Source organism: Salvia splendens, chromosome 13 (genome assembly GCF_004379255.2).
Source record: "Salvia splendens isolate huo1 chromosome 13, SspV2, whole genome shotgun sequence".
In the NCBI taxonomy this organism is placed as follows: Eukaryota; Viridiplantae; Streptophyta; class Magnoliopsida; order Lamiales; family Lamiaceae; genus Salvia; species Salvia splendens.
Window position 1 is genome coordinate 30555833 of NC_056044.1, and position 23861 is coordinate 30579693.

Sequence of the window (23861 nt, forward strand, 5' to 3'; positions counted from 1 at the left end):
ATCCATTTCTACTTTTTGATTTTTTTTGTTATACACTATATTCCTAATAATGTGAATTGCATTATCCATTAATATCATCTCACTTTTCCTTATTCTTATTTATATTCCCTCCTCCATCTCATTCAAGATGTCCATCTTCTCTTTTTAATTTGTCACATTTAAGATGTCCATCTTCCCTTTTTAATTTGTCTCATTCAAATTGTCCACTTTCTATATTTGAAATTAAATTCCTCCATTCTCTCTTTTCATTAAAATATTCTATCATTTTCCCACTTTATATTACATAAATAACTTATTCCACCTAAAATGCAAGAATGTGGCCATCCAGATTTAGACGGACGGAGTATTTGATTAACATTTCTAGTAACTGTATCGTTGCAAGAGTCGCAGTGGATATTTTTTGTACCACAAAAATCTTATCATTTGTAGGCCAAAAAATTGAATCATTACCGATTCGATTTCTAGCAATATTTTCCAAAATTTGAATAATGGTACAAAAGATTCAATGTTTGCCTGATTTTAGATGGTAAACTCGAAGTTTATAGCAGTGGAGACATGACAAGAAGATTAAGAAAGTATGTCCTATAATATATTAAATAAAAATATAACAAAATAAAAGAGATGAAAAAATAGAAATAATAAAGTATAAAAAGGAAAAATAAGACTAAAAATATATTAGTAATACTTTTTATTTGACAAAAAAATGATTCTACTACAATTAAATATCCAACATGAAAAACTGAATTTACTGTTATTGAACTGAGGGAGTATTATAGATAAAATTTATATTGAACTAAATTAAATAACGCCATACATCTATCTTGCGAATTCATATCTGAGACTGACACCCAAATCTATTTACTAATAACAAGTTCACAAAAACATTATCATTAAATATTAATGATTCACATGGAGTGTATTATATACGTAAGTAAGCAGTCTTGACTTTAATTTAGCATAAAATATTTGCTATTTTAAAAATCATTAAAAATTCTAGTATTTTTTTTTGTTAATTACTCTCTCTGTCCGCCATTAAGAGTTCCATTTATGAGTGATAGTGGAAGGTGAGACCATATTACTATGGTAAAAGTGAATCGAGACTCTTATTCGCAGAAGGATTAAAATGGAAAAACGGGAATTGGGAAAGAGGGAGTATTACTCTAATTCTAGAAGGCACACGAAACCGACACCTAAGTCCGAATCTGTCTTCTTCATCAAGAAAGCACCCAGCATAAAACTCAGTTTCTGTCTCGGAGTTGGAAAATCAACATAGAAACCAAGGATCTGTATTGAATTCTCTCGCATTCATCTCAATATTTGATCGAGTTGGTATGCCCCTTTCGGTGTTTTCTTCCTATGTGTTTGGTTAAATGTTTGCTGTTACGATTTTACGTCGCAACCTCCCTATCTTAACTCAACTCCACCGAGATTCCGCGATAAGACGCAATCACAACACTTGAATGATCAATGAAAGGATGATTGTATTGATATGAATTGATAAAATGTCTACAATCGTAACGAACACACAAAGAGGAGCTCCAGATCCACGATCTGAGCTGATTAACTCTTAACTAAGCAACTTCAACGATAGATCAAAAACAAAGTAACTATGGCTATTTATAGTTCACATCTTAGCTCGTTCTTAGCTCGCCTCGATCATCTTCCACGTCGGATTGTTGTACACGTCATAGCTCTGCTCCTATTGGTTGATCACACATGTTCCCGCTCTCTCATTGGTCGATCAATTGCTCTTAACTAACTCAACTAACTCCTGCCACGTCACTGAGATCACATGTATGTTAATACACACGCCCACGTTGCATGCATGTATGTTGTTGATGTTAATCTTGTGCATGCAACAATACTCCCCCCTTAAGGTTCCTTGTCCGCAAGGAACCAAGGAAATCTTGCTTTAATGACGTCCGCGAACTCCCAAGAAGCATCAGCTGGTGATCTCCCTTCCCAATGAATAAGCCACTTAGTAGCCGCTTGGTTCTGCCGTTTAACCATCTTCCTATCGAGCACAGCCTGTGGAATAGCATCATTAATATGAGAAACATTAGGTAGATCAATAACAGGACCTGTTGGTGGAGAAGCTGGCTTCAATAAGGACACATGAAACACATTGTGGATCGTAGCTGAAGCGGGCAGATTAAGCTTATAAGCTACTGCTCCAATTCTATCTGCAATTTGATAAGGACCGAAATATTTAGGCTCGAACTTATGGTGTTTCCCTCGCACTGATCTCTGCCTATACTCCCTTAATTTCAACCAAACCCATTCCCCCACATCAAACTCTATATCAACTCGATGCTGATCAGCTTGTTTCTTCATTCTATCAACAGCTTTTTGTACATTTCTTTTAAGTATGCTCAGCATTTCCTCTCGGTCCCTTAATGCCAGATCTACTTCTTCAACATTAGAGTCACCCGGTAGATAAGGAACATGTAAAGGAGGTTCAAAACCATATAGAGCTTCAAAAGGAGTCATTTGGATACTAGAATGATATGTAGTGTTGTACCAATACTCAGCCAATCCTAACCAATGGACCCAAGTATGTGGTTTCTCACCCATAGCACATCTCAAATAGCATTGTAAACTCCTATTGACTATCTCAGTCTGTCCATCAGTCTCTGGATGGTAAGCAGTGGAATATAGCAACTCCACTCCCAGTAATTTCATGAATTCTTTCCAGAAATTCCCCACAAAGATGGCTCCCCTGTCACTTACAATTTTAATGGGCATCCCATGTAATTTAAAAACAGAATCAAGGAATACCTCAGCCACCTTCTTTGCTGTAAAAGGATGTGAGAGAGCCATAAAGTGTGCATACTTACTCAATCGATCCACCACCACAAATATAGTATCAAAACCCTGTGAACTTGGCAATGCTTTAATGAAATCCATAGAGAGATCTGTGAAAAGTGCAGTAGGAACTGGAAGAGGTTGTAGTAGTCCAGATGGAGCTGAGTTACTTGGCTTGTATCTCTGGCAAGTAACACATAATCGAACAAATTCTCTGACATCCTTTCTCAGTTTTGGCCAATATAAGAGAGCAGATATCCTCTTGTAAGTACCCAATACTCCTGAGTGACCAGCTAAAGCAGTTCCATGAAAAGTAGACAAGATTTGAGCCTTTAAAATCACATCATTTCCCACCACTAACCTGCCTTTCCTTCTCAGTTCATCTTTATTCCAACTGAACTGTGGGTGAGAATCCTTGTCTTGTTGTTTTTCTTGAAGAATCTTTTGTATCAAAGGATCTTGTTTCCATGACCCCTTGATTTTTGCAATCAACTCAAGAGGAATCACAAAGGAAGTCAAGGTATAAATCATTACTTCTGGAACTCTGGAAAGAGCATCAGCCACTGAATTATCACAGCCTTTCTTGTATCTGATTTCATAGTCAAAGTGCATTAGCTTAGTCATCCAAGCTTGCTGCGTAGGAGTAGTTAATTTCTGATCCATCAGGTACTTCAAACTCTGATGATCAGTTAGAATGATGAATTTTTTACTCTGCAAATAGTGATACCATTTCTTCACAGCCATCAAGATAGCTAGCAGCTCTTTTTCATACACTGATAGAGCCTGATATTTGGGAGAGAGGGATTTACTGATGAAGGCTATTGGATGCTTGTCTTGCATTAGCACAGCTCTAATTCCAAACCCTGAAGCATCAGTTTCTACTACAAACTCCTTGCTAAAATCTGGTAGAGCCAACACAGGGGTTGTAGTCATAGCTGCTTTGAGTTTATCAAAAGCTTCTTGTGCTTCTCCAGTCCATTTGAACACATTACCCTTAATCACTTCTATCAGAGGCCTTGCTATCACCCCATAATTTTGCACAAACCTCCTGTAATAACCAGTCAAGCCCAAGAAACTTCTCACTTGCTTCACAGATTTAGGCTGAGGCCAATTTCTCACTGCTTCTATTTTGCCTTCATCAGTTGAGACTCCAACTTCAGAGATAACATGGCCAAGATATTCTACTTTTTTACACCCAAAAGTACACTTACTTCTTTTTGCTAGTAAGCTGTGCTCCCTCATCAATTCCATAACAACTCTCAAATGTTGCTCATGGGCTGCCTGACTACTGCTATATATCAAGATGTCATCAAAAAATACCAATATAAATTTCCTCAAATAATTTCTGAAAATAGTGTTCATCAGATTCTGAAATGTTGCAGGTGCATTTGTTAAGCCAAATGGCATAACTAGGAACTCATAATGCCCTGAATGAGTCTTAAAAGCAGTCTTATGAATATCCTCTGGCTTCATCCTCACTTGCCAATAGCCAGACCTCAAATCGATTTTAGAAAACCAAGCTGCCTCTCCTAGCTCATCCAACAGTTCCTCAATCACAGGTATGGGGTATTTATCTTTGACAGTGATGGCATTTAAGGCTCTATAGTCCACACACATTCTCCACGTAGAGTCTTTTTTCTTTACCAACACAATTGAGCTTGCAAAAGAACTCTCACTATGCCTAATAACCCCAGCCTTAAGCATCTCCTCAATCATTGTCTCAATGACATTTTTCTGTTGTGCTGCATATTTATAGGGTCTCATATTCACTGCTTCAGCTCCCTCTTTCAGTACAATCTTGTGATCTTGCTCTCTTTGTGGTGGTAGTGTTTTTGGCTCCTCAAATACTTCAGCAAATTCTCCCAGAATCAACTTAAGATTAGGCCAAATTTCCTCAACACTGATTTCATAACAGTAGTCTGTTTCAACTTCCACAGCAGGCATGCACTGATTCAATTTCCTCTGATTCACATCCTCTTCTTCTGGATTCATGATGTGTAGAAAATTCAACTGCTCAGCCTTTGGTATCCACCTCTCACCTTGCAATTTCACTTCTTCTCCATGGAAATTGAAGATCATACTGAGATTATTAAAGTTCCATTTGATTTCACCCAAGGTAGACAACCATTCTCCACCTAAGATAAGATCATAAGTTTCCAGAGGAATAAGATAAACCTCTGCATGAAATCTGGACCCTTGCATCTCCCACTCTAATTTGCTACACTTTTGAGTACATTGCAAAATCTGTCCATTGGCTACTTCCACAGCCTTTGAGTTAACAGGAAGTAACTTACAGCTAATTCTTTTAGCCATTTTAGCACTCAGAAAATTATGAGTACTGCCAGTATCTATTAGAATCCTTAAGTTCCTCTTCAGACATTTCCCTCTAATCCTCATTATTTGAGGTCCATCCTTACCCCAAACCGCATGTAATGAAAGCTGTAATTCAGGCTTTTCATCCTCAATTTCTTCATCTGTTTCCTCTTGTTCTTCAGTACGTTCTACTTCACCCACATCCAATAGATGCACAACATATGATTTCCTTTTGCTACACTGATGATTGGGAGTAAACTTTTCAGTGCACCAAAAACATTCCTTCCTTGCTCTTTTTTCATCCATTTCTTTAGGAGTTAAGTTGGTACTAGCTCTAACCCCTCCAATTCTGTTACTCTCCTTGTTTCCTCCATTCCAATTATTCATAGTTCCCACTTTATTATTAGTAGCAGTCACTGACATTGGTCTGCTACTCGAATAATAGCTGCTACTAGCCTGTATAGTGTTCTGATTTCCTTTGGCCTTAACTCCTAAGGCTCTAACAGTAAGTTCTTGCAGCTTAGCTAAGGAGTAAGCTTCAGCTAAGGTCTTAGGTCGAAACATACGCACAGGCATTTGTAATTCATCAATCAATCCGGACAAAAAGAAACTTAAAGCTTGATCTTCTCTAATTCCAGCTCTAGGATATAATTCATCAAAAATGTCCATATAGTCTTGTAGCGTACCTTTTTGTTTGAGGTTCCTGAGATCAGCCAAAGGATCCTCGTACGCATGAGCACCAAAACGAGCTGCTAGAGATGAGCTATAGCACGGCCAATCAGCATAGGCCATATCTCCATGTAAGCTCTCAAAGCCTCTATGCCACTGCAATGCTTTCCCTTCTAGATGAATCGCAGCCACACTAACCCTCTCCTCATCCGGTACCTTAGCCACTTGGAAAAAATACTCAGCTCTCATCATCCATCCTTCAAAACCGTCACCATCAAACTTAGGAAACTCATATCGCGTCGATCTTCCCCAATCGGATCCATTTTCATACCGATTTCCCTTGCTACTGTCTTCACCGGTTTCCATTTCATGATTCTTCTGATTTTGCAGGTTAATTGCTGCAATTGATTGCATCAACTCTCTAATGTCGTTTTTATGCTCCTCTCGCATCTCATGCATTTTCTGCTCCATCATCTCTAGCATTTTCTTCTCCATTTCTGCACCTCGAGTCACCGTTCCTACGTCCGGAGATCGATTGCTCTGAATACCAATTGTTACGATTTTACGTCGCAACCTCCCTATCTTAACTCAACTCCACCGAGATTCCGCGATAAGACGCAATCACAACACTTGAATGATCAATGAAAGGATGATTGTATTGATATGAATTGATAAAATGTCTACAATCGTAACGAACACACAAAGAGGAGCTCCAGATCCACGATCTGAGCTGATTAACTCTTAACTAAGCAACTTCAACGATAGATCAAAAACAAAGTAACTATGGCTATTTATAGTTCACATCTTAGCTCGTTCTTAGCTCGCCTCGATCATCTTCCACGTCGGATTGTTGTACACGTCATAGCTCTGCTCCTATTGGTTGATCACACATGTTCCCGCTCTCTCATTGGTCGATCAATTGCTCTTAACTAACTCAACTAACTCCTGCCACGTCACTGAGATCACATGTATGTTAATACACACGCCCACGTTGCATGCATGTATGTTGTTGATGTTAATCTTGTGCATGCAACATTTGCATGGATTCTTATGCATAAATTTCTCCATTTTCAGGCCGGGATTGTTTCGTTGCGGGTATTTTCGCATTGTTTATATTATGGTAATTCCCTGCGCATCTTCTGCAATTTTCCCTCGAATTCGAGCTTATTGCTTTGTTTCTTTTGCTATTATTTTTGGTAAAGATGCGTTCTCTCTGATAGTCTGTTGTAGGAAATGTTTGAGATTGGGGTTAGGGTTTCAAAATTTGATATTTAATTCGATAATTGTATGTTGATTTTGGGCCATTTCTTTGAGATATATGCACCTTGTTAAGGTGTGGTAATTGTTGAATACTTATTGGATTAAATTTTCCCATTTCTGAGCTCGATTTCTGCATTTTAAGTTTCTGGTATTCATCGAAAATGAAGCATTTGTGTGGCCACGTTTCGATTTAATCCAAATTATAATTAAAAAAACAATTTAAAAAAATCACCTTGCTGAGCTAGGTTGTTGCATTTCTCAACTTGGATAAGATGGTAGACTTTTCCAAAAGCAATGAATGAACATGAACACATTTGTTCTGTTTAATGCAGAAGTTGCCCTTGTTTTGCTGCAAACATTGGAATATTTAGGATAATTTAAAAAGTTCTTTACTTGTTAAGTGCATAAGTTGCTCTTGTTTCAATGCAAACTGATGGTTTGGCGAATTTTTGATGGTGATGAATGCTGGAAAATACAGATCACGACACAGAGATTTACGTGGTTCGATTTACTGAGGTAAATCTACGTCCACGGGAAGGAAAGAGGGTAGAGTTGTATTGCTTGATCTGTTTTCTACAGCTTACAATACAGACTTGCTATATGATCTATTATGTCTAGAGAGCTTCTTTAGAACTTAACCCTTTTCTATCTGATCTAAGTTCTATTTATACATTGAACTAAGATCGTGGCTTGCATCACCACTAATGATGGTTGTGGATGTCGTGGAGGTCATGGAGATCCTGCATGGGTCCACTATCTTGCATGAGATCCTGCATGAGTCCACTATCTCTGTACTTGGTCCACTATCCTGCATGTGATCCTGCATGAGTTGACTATCTTCCAGTTCGGTCGAATACTGAGACCGAACTGCTGAACTATTACCGAGCAACTTTAGCCGATCTGAGAGTAGAGCTTGACTGGTCGGCTTTTACCGAGCTGTAGGCTGGGGCCGAACTCTTTGGTAATGCCGAACTGATACTCTTCCTTGGGCTTTGGGCTGATGGGCCGTCACTGCTGTTGGGCTTGTTTAGTCCGTACCCCATCACTACCCCCCCCGAAAAACGAAGTGAATCACTTCGGCGAAGCGAGTCACTTCGGCATTTTGATAAAGGTACGGGGGAGGCTGACGTCAGGGGACGTGCCTTGCGCGTGACTGCATTAAATGCGACAGTAAAATCCGGCCGTTGAATCCTAAAAAGGTGGGATTCGAAACGGTGCGATGATTTTGAAATCTTCTCCGAATCAGATAAATACGTCCTTTCTTCATCAGTTGAATACTTTTGCTATTGCTTCTTCTGCACTCTGTCTCTTTTGCGTTAAAATTTCCTTCCGCTTTCAAGAATTTCTTCAGAATTTCTTCAGATTTTGCAAAGAGTAAGAACCATGTCTTCTTCTTCTTCGTCAGAGTTAGGTAGCGGTAGGAAAGGGGGCAAGGGGTCTTCTAGCCGGAAAGAGTCCGGGGAGAAGACTGTAGAATACTTTCACAGCGTCTTGAGTAAGGACACCGTGATATCTCTACACGAAAAATATCTTCTTCCCGGGGGGAAGGCGGTGGTTCCCGACGATGATCATAGGGCTAACGACCCGCCGGAGGGTTATGCCACCGTTTACGAAGCCTGCTTAGAATGCGGGCTTCGTTTCCCTCTTCCCCCACCTTTTGTAGAGCTTCTTGATTTTTTTCAACTCCCTTTAGGTCAGGTGACTCCGAATTCTTGGAGGCACTTGTCGGCTTTTGCTGCCGAACTCCGTAGGCTAGATAAGGATCTGTCTCTGCGGGCAATCCTTAATTTTTTCCAGTTTAAAAGGAAAGGATCTTGGTTTTACTTGATCCCCTTACAGCCTTTTAGGGCCTTCTGCAAAACCAAGTGGCCGAAATGGCAAAACCGTTTCTTTTTTTATAATAGGACTTCGGCTCCGGGCTTTCCTTGGAGAGGGCCGAAGTCCGTGATTCCCCATCCTCGGTTAGAACCGTTGGCCGAGCTCGAGGGCGAGCTCAATAAGATTCCTATGATTAGGAAACAATACTCGGAAACTGAGCTCGTCAAGGGCGACCTCGTGTTCAATATCTCGTCTTCGGACGAAGAGACTGAGGGTGAGGATTTCTTTTTCATGCCTTATTGCTTTAGCGGCGAAAACTAACCTTGTTTCCTTGTTTTTCGGTAGTGAACATATTGAATAAGCTGAGCCGCAAATCTTCGGAGTCCAAGGAGCCGGAGAGGCCGAAAACCACCAGCTCGGCGTCTGATGCCGAGAGGACTCCGAAGAGGCAAAAAACCTCTTCGGATCCGAAGAAGCCGGAGTCGACTTCGGCAAGTAGGAAGGGGAAGACCCAGAAGCCCCCGAGAGCGCCAGAGAAAGACGTGGTCTTGGCGCCTCCTTCGGAACATATCTGTGAGCCCTTTTTATGGCCCACGGACTTCGCCGAGGTGAATTCTCTTCTTGATTTTCTGGCCTTGCTTTTTTCCTGTATTTTTTGTGGCCCCTCTGTTGACTTTTTGCTTTTTCCATTTTCAGAGGAACGATATGCTCTCCAAGCTCGTCGCCGTTGAACTCTCCAAAGCGTCCAACGACTATGCTGAGATGCAGAGGAAGTTGGCGGCTGCTTGTCACCGGGCCGAGCAAGCTGAGGCAAACTTTGAGAAAGCCAGAGCTGCTAGGATTTCGGCCCAGGATGAAGCTCAGTTTGCCAAAAACCAGCTCGTCATCCAGCGAGAGCAGACGAAACGGAGGGATGCTGCCGCCGTGGTTGCCCAAGGGGAGGTTCTCCGTGCTTTCGCGGAGAAACTCTTTCTGAGTAACCAATTTTCAGCCTTTGTCGGTGATCTGCTGAAACTGATGACCGATAAAGCCGAGCAGGGTCCCGAAGTCATCCTGCCGCTGTACGGCCGAGAGATAGCAGCTCGGCTTCAGAGTCTGCCGGTGCTTGAGGAGCTTGCTTCGTCCTCGGTCCTGCTTTCTGCAGACCAAGTTCGTAGTTGCCGAGCTGACCGCGATGAGAACATGGAGGCTATCTTTGCCTCCATAGGGTCAGTTTCACCCGCTCCAATTTTCCATGGAGAGGGTGAGACCGAGCAGCATGAGCGGCAGACCGGCGATGAGCAGGCCGAGCAGGAGGCGCAGCAGATCGGCTACGGTGGCGCCGAGCAGGTTGGGGAGAGCAGGGAGGCCGAGGCTGAAGCTGAAGCAGACGAGAAGGAAGCTGAACCTCACCGAGAAGGCGGAGACGAAGCTGGCGGAGTATGATTTCGTCTCCCTTCTCTTAGTTTAGTTTCTTCCTTCTTGTAAAACGGCCTTGAAGCCCTTGTGTAGAAAAATTTTTTTCTTATGAATGAAAAAATTCTTCTTTCTGCTCTTGTGTCTTCGTATAGCCTTTCGTACTCTCTTTTACTCCTGTTGTGGTTTACTACCTGCTCAGTAATCTGAAATGCCGAACTGACATAGCTGCTCTATATTCTGAACTCTTAAGGAGCTGGAGGTACTTCACTGGAAGCGGCTGTACTCTTCGGCTTTAGACGAAGCTGAGAAAAGAGCCATAGCTGACCAGGTGAAGAATGACGAACTCTTGGCTCGTTCAGTGAAGCTGGAGGCCGACAATAAGGACTTAGAGTCCGAAAAGAAAGATCTGGAGGCCGAGCTGAATACCGCCGTCGCTGAGAGGACTGCGTATGAGGATTTCATCTGCAGGCGCGGGGGAATGACCATCACTGAAGTTCAGGAACGAGTTGACGAACTGTGGGAGGAATATCATGTACTCCGGAGGAACAATGCGCTGGAGAGCTCGGCTTGCCAACAAGTCGTGAAATCATTGCGGCGCTGGGCTTCTCGGTACGACATCATTCTTTCCCGGCGTCCCTCAATCGAGAGATTCCTTAGGCATTTCCCGTCAACAGATGGTCACACTCCAGCTCAAACCCCTGATTCACTTGCTCAAAACCTTACCCCAAGTCAGCAACGAACTCAGGAACAGCCGGAAACGTCAAGACGAGAACGGACTCAGGAGCAACCGGAAACGTCAAGACAAGGACGGACTGAAGTTCGTAGAGGAGCTGTGATTATGAGTGAGCAAGATCAACAAATGCTTCGTGAAGAGACTCTTCGCCGCCGAGGTGCTAGAGCTTCTCGGGCTCAGGGAAGAGGCGGTAGGTCGATTAGAGCATCTCGTCGACCTGCTTATTCTTCAGCTGCCGAGAACGCCCGAACTCGGCTTCACGAGGATTTTGTGAATAGATGGCTCAACTTTAGCAACCAGGGACAGTAGAATAGTCCTTTGTAATGGCGTAACGCCTTCTCGTAGGGCAGCAGAATTGTATGCCGAACAAGTTTTAATAAATGAAATCTTCATTTCGCTTCTATCACTGCGTATTTACAGCTCAGCGAAAAAATTTCATCGTGCTCGTCCTCGGTCTTATGAAGTAGACTTCTTTGACCGGACTCGTCCTCGGTCTTATGAAGTAAGCTTCTTTGACCGGACTCGTCTTTGGTCTTATGAAGTAAACTTCTTTGACCGGACTTGGTCCTCGGTCTTATGAAATAAACTTCTTTGACCGGACTCGTTTTTGGTCTTATGAAGTAAACTTCTTTGACCGGACTCGTCTTTGGTCTTATGAAGTAAATTTCTTTGACCGGACTAAGCTTGTGTCCTAATTTGGCGAGTTTTATCGCTTGGATCGGACTTTTCCTTGTCCTAATTCGGCGAGTTTTATCGCGTGGATCGGACTTTCCCTTTGTTGCAGTTCGTTTCAGACGAACTGCTTGTTTCTTAAGCCGAATTGTGGTCTTGTATCCTCCTTAGAAGCTTGGACTCACAATCGTTGGCTTATTGTTGCAGTTCGTTTCAGACGAACTGCTTGTTTTTTAAGCTGAATTATGGTCTTGTATCCTCCTTAGAAGCTTGGACTCACAATCGTTGGCTTATATATGTTCTAAAAAGGGGATCAGCCTTTGAAGAACAAGATACCTCAGTAACATTTGTAAGAGACGACACGCACATAGACAGACAAAACACATCTAGACAAGCAAGACGCACATAAACGAACGAGACGCACATAGACAAACAAAAAGCACATAGACAAAGTAAAAAAAAACAAAGAAAACACATACCTCTAGGACCGAACTAGACACAAGACGGACTGACCGGACTGTCTCTTACAAATGGAACTTCTTGAGGTTGGAAATGTGCCATGTTCGGGGTACTTGTTCTCCTGACATGTGAGTCAATTTGTAAGACCCTTTGCCGAGGACTTCTGACACCCGATATGGACCTTCCCATGTGGGTTCGAGCTTGCCCAGCTTTTCTGCTCGGCTTACTTCGTTGTTTCTCAAGACAAGATCTCCCACTTGAAATTGCAGCTTTTTCACCCTTTGGTTATAATACCGGGCTACTTGCTCCTTGTACTTGGCTGCTTTTATGCAGGACAATTCTCTTCTTTCTTCGGCCAGATCTAGTTCGGCTCTCAGTCCATCATCATTCATTTCTGAAGAGAAATTTAGAGTTCGGGGACTGGGTACGCCGATCTCAACCGGAATCACGGCTTCAGTGCCGTACACCAGACTGTACGGAGTTTCACCGTTGGATTTTTTGGGTGTAGTTCGGTAGGACCATAGGACTTGAGGGAGATTTTCTACCCATTGTCCTTTGGCTTGTTCTAACCGAGCTTTTAACCCTTTCACCAATATACGGTTTGTTACCTCCGTTTGTCCGTTTGCTTGTGGGTGGGAGACCGAAGTGAACCGCTGTTGAATATTCAGCTCTTGGCACCAATTCTTGAATGTCTTGTCGGTGAACTGAGTCCCGTTATCCGAAATGAGGATGTGGGGTAAGCCAAATCGGCACACTATGTTCTTCCAGACGAAATCCAATGCCTTCGAGCTCGTTATCGTAGCTAATGGTTCAGCTTCTACCCACTTTGTAAAGTAATCCACGGCAACGATAAGGAATTTCATTTGCCGAGGAGCTTGTGGTAGTGGTCCCACTATGTCTATGCCCCATTGCATAAAAGGCCAAGGGCTTTGCATAGCATATAGATCGGTCTGCGGCATCTTTGGGATATTTGCATGGATTTGGCACTTCGTGCATGTCTTGACGAGCTGCACTGCGTCTTGTACCAAAGTTGGCCAATAATACCCCCATCTCAGAACTTTTTTAGCTAAAGCTCTACCTCCGATGTGGCTACCGCAAGATCCTTCATGAACTTCTCTAAGGATGTAGTCCGTCTCTTCTGGCCCTACACATCGCAATAACGGCTGAAGGTAGGACTTTCTGTATAGGACTCCTCCATGAAGTTCGTACCGAAGGGCTCGGCATGTGATTTTCCGAGCTTCTCTCTTATCCTCGGGCAGTTGTCCTTGATCTAGATACTGTAAGATCGGCGTCATCCAGTTCGGCGAGCTGGCTACTGAAAGTACCTCAGCTTCATCAATGCTTCTGTGCATCAATTCCTCCACCTTTGAACTTGGATATGAGGCTAACTTACTTAAAATATCTGCTCGGCTGTTTTCCGCTCTGGGAATGCGGATTATCCGAAAATAAGAGAAACTTCGGCTAATGCTTTGCGCTTTGTCCCAATATTTCCTCATCCTCTCATCACGGGCTTCACTTGTACCCAACATGTGATTCACTACGACTTGTGAATCACAATGGATTTTGAGAGACTTGATAAATAGACTTTGCGCTAGCTTGAGTCCGGCAAGGAGAGCTTCGTATTCGGCTTCATTATTAGTAGTTGGGAATAAGAACCGAAGTGAGTAAGTTACCTCGTGTCCGTCGGGAGCGATAAGTAAAATACCAGCTCCACTTCCCGTTTTATTCGAAGCTCCATCTACGAATCCGTTCCAGCAGTCCGGTGGCTCTACTTCGGATTCCAGGGGCTGTGCTAGTTCGGCATTGGTAGAATTTTTCTGTTCGGCAATGACAGGGATTGCTTGATCGAACTTTGCTTCTGCAAGAAAATCTGCCAAGGCTTGTCCCTTGATGGCTTTCCGAGGTAGGTATTCGATTGAGTGTTCTCCCAACTCTATGGCCCATTTGGCGATTCTGCCTGATGCTTCTGGCTTGGTCAAAACTTGCCGAAGTGGAAGATCGGTTAAGACGCATACCTTGTGAGCATAGAAATATGGCCGCAGTCTCCTTGCTGCATTCACTAATGCCAGAGCAATTTTTTCCAGAGGTTGATACCTTGTTTCTGGACCTCTTAATGCTCGGCTTGTAAAGTAGATGGGAAGCTGCTTTAGGCCTTCTTCTCGTACAAGCACCGCGCTAATGGTCTGATCCGATGCCGCTAAGTATAAGAATATCACTTCAGCATCTGTTGGAGCAGAGAGAATAGGAAGCTCGGCTAAATAACTTTTGAGCTCGTCAAAAGCCTTTTTCTGCTCGACTCCCCACTCAAACTTTGGTGCCTTCTTTATCACTTTGAAGAATGGCATTTGCTTTTCGGCTGCTTGGGAAAGGAATCTATTCAGTGCGGCTAGACATCCAGTTAGCCTTTGCACATCATGTATGGACTTCGGCATTGCCATGTTCTGAACAACTTGAACTTTTAGCGGATTTGCCTTGAGTCCTTCCTTTGAAACCCAACAACCTAGAAACTTTCCCGAATCTACCAAAAAGGTACATTTTTGGGGATTGAGTTTGAGGTTGGCTTTTCGGAGCACGTCGAGAGTGGACTTGAGATTGTCTTCGTACTCCGAAGTGCTTCTGCTTTTAACGACTATGTCGTCAACATACACTTCAACCTCCTTTCCGATCAAATGCCGAAAAAGCTTATCTACCATCCTTTGATATGTGGCTCCGGCATTCTTTAAACCGAACGGCATTTTTTTATAAGCAAAGATGCCGAAGTCAGTAATGAAAGCCGTTTTTGGAGCATCATTCTCATCCATTAAGACTTGGTGGTAGCCTTTGTATAAATCAAGAAAACAGAAAATTTCGAAGCCGATCAAAGCTTCTACTTTTTTGTCTATGTTCGGAAGGGGATAGCAATCTTTAGGACAGTGCTTGTTTAGATCGGTAAAATCTATGCACATCCGCCATCCTCCTTCTTTTTTCTTGATCATCACAGGATTGGCCACCCAAGAGGGATATTTCACCTCGAATAATACATCCGCTTTCAGTAATTGGCGGACTTCGTCATGGATGACTTGATTTCTTTCTGCCGCAAAGAGTCTTTGCTTCTGTTTTATAGGCCGGACTGATGGATCAATATTTAACCGATGAGTGATTACCTCAGAAGGCACTCCGGTCATGTCCAACGGAGACCATGCAAAGACATCTTTGTACTCCTTGAGGAGCTGGATGGTCTTTTCCCGGAGTAGAGGCGTTCCCGCGAAACCGATCTTGACCGTTTTGGATGGATCATCTTCGTATAACTGAACGGTCATTGAGTTCGGCTTTGGTGTGACTTCGGTCATTTCGCTTGCCTCTGACTCCGGCTGCTGTGATTGCTATGCTTGATGATGCCGATCTGATTGCTCGGCGCTTTTAAGCGCAATCTGCAGACACTCTTTTGCTCTCTTTTGATCACCTCGGATGACCGCTATCCCCCCTTTAGTGGGGAGCTTGATGGTGAGATGATAAGTAGAGCAAACGGCCCGAACTGCGTTGAGCCAGTCTCTTCCCAGGATGATGTTGTACGGAGACCGAGCTTTTACTACAAAGAACTCGATCATCGTACTGGAGCTGGTAGGCGCTTTTCCCACTGTGATCGGAAGGCTGATAATACCTTCAGGGTGGGTGTCCTCCTGGGCGAAACTTTTCAGAGGAAGTGGTGCCGGACTAAGCCGAGCTGGATCCACTTCTAGTTTATCGAAACATTCTTTAAAAAGAATGCTGACTGACGCTCCTGTATCCACAAACACTCTGTGGATTAGTTTGTTTGCCACTCCGGCTTGGATGACAATAGCGTCTTGATGAGGAGAGATGGCCGGGACGGGATCTGCATCTGAAAATGTAATCACTTCGTCCTGCTTCAGCCTTTTATGCGTTGGCTCCTCTCGATTGAAGCCTCTGCGCTCTGACTTCAGGGACGATTTAGTCTTCCCGGCAGGGAGAGCATCAATAGTCAGGATTACTCCATCATATTGCTGCTCGTCATCGTCTTCGGGATCCTGTTGCCTTTTCGGATCCTGAGGAGCGCAGTTCGCACCTCTCTGCTTTTTGTTCTTTTTCGGCTGCTTGCTTTGGTATTTTTTTAATGTCCCTGCTTTCACAAGAGCATCAATACCTGCAGCCAAATGTCGGCACTCCTCGGTATCGTGACCGTGGTCTTGATGGAAGGAGCAATATTGATCCTGAGGTCGACGCGCGGCCGATTTCGTCATCCGCTTTGGTTTTTCGAACATATCGGAATGCAGTTCGAAAATTTCCGCTCTTGACTTGTTCAATGGTACGAACTGAGCGGGCGGCTTCTCAGGATTGAGACGTGGCCCCAATCGGTCTTGCACCGGAGTCCTTTGAATCCTTTCAAAAGGAGTTCGGCGAGGATGTCCCTGATCGCCAAAAGGAGTTCGGCGAGGATGTCCCTGATCGCTATGATCGGGCTTCCTCCTGTCTCCTCGGGATGAGCTGTCTAAAGACCGTTTGCGACGGTCTGCCTCATCGGCACGGGAGAACTGGTCCGCAATGTCCCACATCTCTTGAGCTGTTTGCGGACTGCATTCCACGAGCTTTCTGTAGAGAGCTCCGGGCAGGATTCCATTTTGGAATGCCGAAATGACAAGTAGATCGTTGAGATCATCTACTTGTAGGCATTCCTTGTGGAATCTCGTCATGAAGTCGCTGATCTTTTCGTCGCGACCTTGACGTATAGAAAGCAGCTGAGCCGAAGTGATCCGGGCTTCCGCTTTCTGAAAGAACCTCCTGTGGAAAGCATCCATTAGATCTCGGTAAGATCTAATGCTGCCTTGGGGGAGGCTATCGAACCACCTTCTCGCGTTCCCGATAAGCAGCTCGGGGAACAGCTTGCACATATGGACCTCATTGAGACCCTGGTTCGCCATGTTATACTGATAGCGTCCCAAGAAATCATGAGGATCCACTAACCCGTCATAAGTCATCGACGGAGTTCGGTAGTTCTGTGGCAAGGGAGTTCGGGTGATATCGTCCGAGAACGGAGTCTTCAATGCTCCGTACATGGCGAACCCGACATCTCTTCGGTATGGAGGAGATGGAGATCTCCTGTGATTCCGGTACCGAGGAGGAACAGGAACATGTCGGGGTTGAGGATTCTTCTTCCTGGAAGACACGGCACTACTGCGGTAGTGACTTTCATGTCTGGATGAGGAAGGAGAATCCACCGTTTTCGTCTTCGGCTCTTGGCTCTTTTGCAGGAAGGCTAAGAACTCATCCTGCTTCTCAGCCAAGAACAGCTTGACAGCCTCATTCAAATCAGGCTGCTGGGAAGACTCGGTGTGTGGACCTTTTGAGCGGCTTGTTCCTTCATCGTGAAAACTGGAAGTAGATGTCTCTCGAGGCTGTTTTCCGGACCTGCGGGTTGGACTAGCTTCCTCATGGTTTTCACGAACGGTATTACGGGTAGTATGTGATCTGGTATGCATTTTTTTTTTGGGTGGAAAAAGGGTCAAAAATTCGCTTTATCACAAATTTGGTTCTCTATGTTCCCACAGACGGCGCCAGTGATGGTTTGGCGAATTTTTGATGGTGATGAATGCTGGAAAATACAGATCACGACACAGAGATTTACGTGGTTCGATTTACTGAGGTAAATCTACGTCCACGGGAAGGAAAGAGGGTAGAGTTGTATTGCTTGATCTGTTTTCTACAGCTTACAATACAGACTTGCTATATGATCTATTATGTCTAGAGAGCTTCTTTAGAACTTAACCCTTTTCTATCTGATCTAAGTTCTATTTATACATTGAACTAAGATCGTGGCTTGCATCACCACTAATGATGGTTGTGGATGTCGTGGAGGTCATGGAGATCCTGCATGGGTCCACTATCTTGCATGAGATCCTGCATGAGTCCACTATCTCTGTACTTGGTCCACTATCCTGCATGTGATCCTGCATGAGTTGACTATCTTCCAGTTCGGTCGAATACTGAGACCGAACTGCTGAACTATTACCGAGCAACTTTAGCCGATCTGAGAGTAGAGCTTGACTGGTCGGCTTTTACCGAGCTGTAGGCTGGGGCCGAACTCTTTGGTAATGCCGAACTGATACTCTTCCTTGGGCTTTGGGCTGATGGGCCGTCACTGCTGTTGGGCTTGTTTAGTCCGTACCCCATCACAAACATTGCAACATTTGGGCTAATTTTGCAGATTATTTACTTCTTTATCTGATCTTCTTCAATGCAAGCTGGTCTTGTTATGCAAATATTGCAACATTTAGGCTAATTTAGAAGGTTCTCTCTACTTATCTACACTCACATTTCATAATCAAGTCTTTTTCATCCTCTCACCCCCGGTTTGCAGGCATCCGTGGCAGTAGCAGGGGCTGCAGTTGGAGCTAGTGCTCTAGGTGCTAGATACTTGCTAAGGGCATGGCAAGCATTCAACTCCAACCCGCGGGCCCGTAAATTTTACTATGGGGGGTTTCAACAAGCCATGAATAGGCGAGAGGCCGCATTGATTCTTGGAGTTAGGTAAAAAATTGTTTCTTCTCTAGCTTGATCTAGCCATGTTGAGGTTTCGTTGTTTCAATTAAAGATGGGATCTTTATATCTGATATCCGGCTTGATCTGTTCAGGGAGCACGTCACCTTAGAGAAAATCAAAGAGGCTCACAGAAGAGTGATGGTAGCAAACCACCCTGATGCTGGGGGCAGCCATTACCTTGCTTCAAAGATCAATGAAGCTAAAGACATCTTGTTGAAGAAATCAAAGGCGTCTGATTCTGCATTCTGATGGAATCTGCAATAACATGGAGAAATGCTCTGTGACACCATTTTTTCTGGTGCTGAATGATAATTGGCATTGATTTTGTGTTGGTTTCTACTACTTCGGCAGCTATCAGTTTGTGATTTGGAGATTTTGCGGAGTAGTAGATGTTAATGGGAAATTTTATTTTTTTTGTTTGTATTGATAGAATGTGTAGGAGTTATTTGTACAGCTTAGAAAGTTGTATTTTCTCTTTGCTGTTTGCTCTATATTTCTGTGATCACTCATTGAAAAGTGATCATCATGTTGAAATTTGTGTGGTGGCAAGAAATTTAATTTAGTCGCCAAAACATATCAATGTAAGATATTAGAGCATCCATAATCGTGCTCTTGCCAGCGGCACGGTTGTGGGCCCGGGCGGTACTATTCATGCCTGCTCTCTGGCAAGAGCACAACACCCACAACTGTGCTCTTCCGCAAGGACGAACACAATTAATTTAAAATTCAATTAAACAATAACATTTCCATAATATTAAAATTCATTTAAAAACCACAATAAATATTACAAATGACAAATAAAATTAAACATTACATAATTAAAATCCTAAAAATGAAAAATTACATAATTAAAATCCTAAAAATTAAAAAAACCACTACTCGTTGCCGAATTTCGCACACATGTGGTTGATTAGGTCTTCTTGTAGTTGATTGTGGATTCGAGTATCGCGCATTGTGTGTCTTGTCTCGATCCTCTGGCCAACCGTCGTATGCTCGCCTCGGCGTGGGGGAGACCTCGCTGTTGAGCTTCCGGCTTCGTCCTCGTCGTAGAAGCTAGTCGCCCTCGGCCCTTCGTCGGCTATAATCATGTTGTGTAATATAATACACGTGAACATGATGTCGGCGATATTATTCACGTACCACAGCCGAGCCGGGGCCTTCACAATGTTGAATCGAGCTTGAAGGACCCCGAAGGCTCTTTCGACGTCCTTCCGCGCTGACTCTTGACGCTGCGCAAAAAGAACCCGGCTCGGGTCGTGCGGGTTGTGGAGCGTCTTCACGAACGTCGACCACCTTGGGTAGATACCATCGGCGAGATAGTAACCCATGCAGTATGTATTTCCGTTGATGGTGAAGTCGATCGCCGGTGCTACACCATTCATCACATCATTGAAGAGTGGTGAAGAATAGAGCACGTTCAAGTCGTTGTTGGATCCGGCAACGCCGAAATATGCATGCCAAATCCATAGGCGATAGTCGGCGACCGCCTCAAGGATAAGTGTTGGGCCGCCGCCTTTGTGACCGCTTAAGTGTTGCCCCCTCCGAGCAGTCGGGCAATTCTTCCACCTCCAATGCATGCAGTCTATGCTGCCAAGCATTCCGGGAAAGCCATGGACTGATTCGTGAAGACGAAGCAACCGTTGGCAATCATCGGTGGTGGGTGCCCGAAGGAATTCATCCCCAAAAGCAGAACGAACGCCCTCGCAAAAATTCTTTAAACAAATGATTCCAGTGGACTCACCGATATGCAAATACTCGTCGAAGATGTCGGCCGTTTGCCCAGTAACGAGTTGTCGGATGGCACACGTACACTTCTGCAACGCCGTGATACTTTGCCGGCCGGCTGCATCTACACCTGTTTGAAAGTATTCAACACGTGCGGACAATGTGTTGACAATTCGCATGAACAAGCGCTTTGACATGCGAAAACGGCGCCTGAAGTAATCTGCCGGAAACCGCGGATGGTCGGCAAAGTAGTCGGCAACGAGCCTTTCGTGGGCTCCCTCCCGGTCACGATGGATGTAGCGGCGATTTGATATAGTGCGTTGAGGAGGATGAGCGGGGGTATTCACCGCGACATATGCTTCGTAAGCGGCATGATGTTGTTCGTAGTATTCTTGTTCTTCGCGCTCCGCTTCCGCCATGAGATGAGTGAAATCCATTTGATGTTTTGAGTGAAGGTTGAATGTGTTGATAGTTTGTATAAGAATTATGAATGAGAGATGAATGAGAGATGAATTGATGTGATAAATGAGTGATGAATGTGTGTATTTATAGATGATTTTGGGAAAAAAAATAAAAAAAAAAAACTCAAAAAAATTCAGAAAAAACGGGAAAAAAACGGCCATATTTTTGGGATTTGGAAAATATTTTTTTTATTTTTTAGCATTATTTATAATTAAATACCGATTTTTTTTTAAAAAAAGCTTGAATGCAACGGCTACGCCGTTGCCCAATCCCGTGCCGCCACGTGTGCGTCCGCTGGCACGGACGTGCTCGATACATCGAGCAGCGCCGTGCCAGCGGCGGCGACCCTTCTCCTTGCCGCTGGCACGGACGGCGGTGGCGACGACCGCCACCGCTGCGGATGCTCTTAGGAGTAATATGCAAACTTTCACCCATTCCAATTTTAACATGAATTTCAAAATTTGGCAAACTGTAAATTATGCCAGTGTTTTTTAATTTGTTGCTAAATTAATACTGAATTTTATTTTATAATTATAAAAATTAATCAAATTTTGTATGTTAATTGACAATTTAAACACTGAGCCTCTTGACACAAGTGATACATATATAAAAAAAACAGTGACATATGAATTTCAATCGTCCTAATTTAAGCATGTATTTCAAACGTTTCACTATTTTATAATCATAAAATAAACGAAATTTTGTACTGCATCACTTGACAATTTAAAACACTTTTAACATGAATTTCAGAGTGTTTCACTATTACAATAATAATAAATAAAAATTAGTGCTACAATTAACCAAAAATGAATAAACTACAATAAATAAATTTTACACAATATTATTAATATAAATAAATTTTACATATCTTTTATCTGAACGCAGGCGATCCATTATTCTTTTTGATTTGTTTCAACAAAAATGAATTATTTCTAAATAGGAGTACTATTTATTCTTTTTTTTTCTTCTCAACTTTATTCTCTTTTTAATATTTTCTCTCAGTTGATTATTTTTCTACTCAATATATAAACCGAATCCAAATTTGCTTATTAAATTGCATGCACATACAGTCGCAGAGAGAGCTTGCAGAAGAAAAGCTTCTCTCACACACACCAACAAGAAATTACGCACACACACCAACAAGATAGGAAGCTACAAAGCTACTAAACCAAAGTCCAAGCATGATCAATGCAGCGCCGCCGTGTGATGGAGTACGTACTAAACAAGCCCAACAGCAATAAAGCCCAAGAAAGAGTATCAGTTCGGCATGACTAAAGAGTTCAGTTCGGCACAACCAAAGAGTTCGACCCCAGCCTACAGCTCGGTAAAAGCCAACCGATCAAACTCTGCTCTCAGGTCGGCATCAAGCTCTACTCTCAGATCGGCAAAAGCTGCTCGGCAATAATTCAGCAGTTCGGTCTCAGTATTCGACCGAACTGGGAGATAGTGGACTCATGCAGAACCTCCACGACCTCCACTACACCCACGATCTATTTAGTGGTGTCAAGCAGTCATTAACTCATGCAGGATAGTGGACCCATGCAAGATCGCCACGATCTCCACGACATCCACTACCTAGTAAATAGCTGCATGCCACGATCTTGGTCCTTTGTATAAATAAGAACCTAGATCAAATAGAGAGGGTTAGCTTCTAGACATTCTCTCGATCTCTAGAGATAAAATACAAAATAGCAAGTCTGTATTGTAAGCTGTAGAAAACAGATCAAGCAATACAACTCTGCCCTCTTTTCTTCCCGTGGACGTAGATTTACCTCAGTAAATCGAACCACGTAAACTCTCTGTGTCGTGATCTGCGTTTTTCCTGCATTCACTAACATCAAATTTTCGCCGATTCATCACTGGCGCCGTCTGTGGGAAACAGAGAACCAAATTTGTGATAAAGCGAGTTTTTGATCCTCTTCTACCAAAAAAAAATGCATACCAGATCACATAACACCCGTGCCTCCGTCCGTGATAACCATGAGGAAGCTAATCCAGCAGCCCGTAGGCCTGGAAAGCAGCCTCGTGAAAAATCTACTTCCAGTTCTCACGGAGAAGGAACAAGCCGCTCAAAAGGTCCACACACCGAGTCTTCCCAGCAGCCTGATTTGAACGAGGCTGTCAAGCTGTTCTTGGCCGAGAAGCAGGAGGAGTTCTTAACCTTCCTGCAGAAGAGCCAACAGCCGGAGAAGACAACGGCGGATTCTCCCTCCTCATCCAGACATGAAAGTCACTACCGCAGTAGTGACGTGTCTTCCAGGAGAAAGAATCCTCAACCCCGACATGTTCCTGTTCCTCCTCGGTACCGGAACCACAGGAGAACTTCATCTCCTCCGTACCGAAGAGATGTCGGGTTCGCCATGTACGGAGCATTAAAGACTCCGTTCTCAGACGACATCACCCGAACTCCTTTGCCGCGGAACTACCGGACACCGTCAATGACTTATGACGGGCTAGAGGATCCTCATGACTTCTTGGGACGCTATCAATATAATATGGCGAACCAGGGTCTCAATGAGGTCCATATGTGCAAGCTGTTCCCCGAGCTGCTCATTGGGAACGCCAGAAGGTGGTTCGACAGCCTTCCTCAAGGCAGCATTAGATCCTACCGAGATCTAATGGATGCTTTCCACCGGAGGTTCTTTCAGAAAGCGGAAGCCCGGATCACTTCGGCTCAGCTGCTTTCCATTCGTCAAGGTCGCGACGAAAAAATCAGCGACTTTATGACAAGATTCCACAAGGAATGCCTGCAAGTAGACGATCTCAACGATCTGCTTGTCATCTCGGCATTCCAAAATGGAATCTTGCCCGGAGCTCTCTACAGGAAGCTCGTTGAGTGCGGTCCGCAGACAGCTCAGGAAATGTGGGACATTGCGGACCAGTACTCCCGGGCCGATGAGGCAGACCGTCGCAAACGGTCGTTAGACAGCTCATCGTCCCGAGAAGACAGAAGGAAGCCCGATCATAGCGATCGGGGGCATCCTCGCCGGACTCCATTTGAAAGAATTCAAAG

The 23861-nt window shown here is 43.7% G+C and overlaps 1 protein-coding gene across 1 annotated transcript; it reads left to right on the plus strand.

The window, feature by feature from the left end:
* The first annotated feature begins 1185 nt into the window (after positions 1–1185).
* LOC121761198 (mitochondrial import inner membrane translocase subunit TIM14-2-like) lies at positions 1186–19195 on the plus strand. The gene is made up of 4 exons (XM_042156809.1): positions 1186–1329; positions 6862–6907; positions 18480–18649; positions 18754–19195. Exons 2-4 carry the CDS (start codon positions 6905–6907, stop codon positions 18908–18910), a joined length of 330 nt encoding a protein of 109 aa, XP_042012743.1. The 5' UTR covers positions 1186–1329; positions 6862–6904; the 3' UTR covers positions 18911–19195.
* The last annotated feature ends 4666 nt before the right edge of the window (positions 19196–23861 follow it).

Coding starts and splice junctions, on each gene's coding strand:
- LOC121761198 (XM_042156809.1), top strand. Junction 18,650..18,753: donor GCATTGATTCTTGGAGTTAG/GTAAAAAATTGT, acceptor TGATCTGTTCAG/GGAGCACGTCACCTTAGAGA.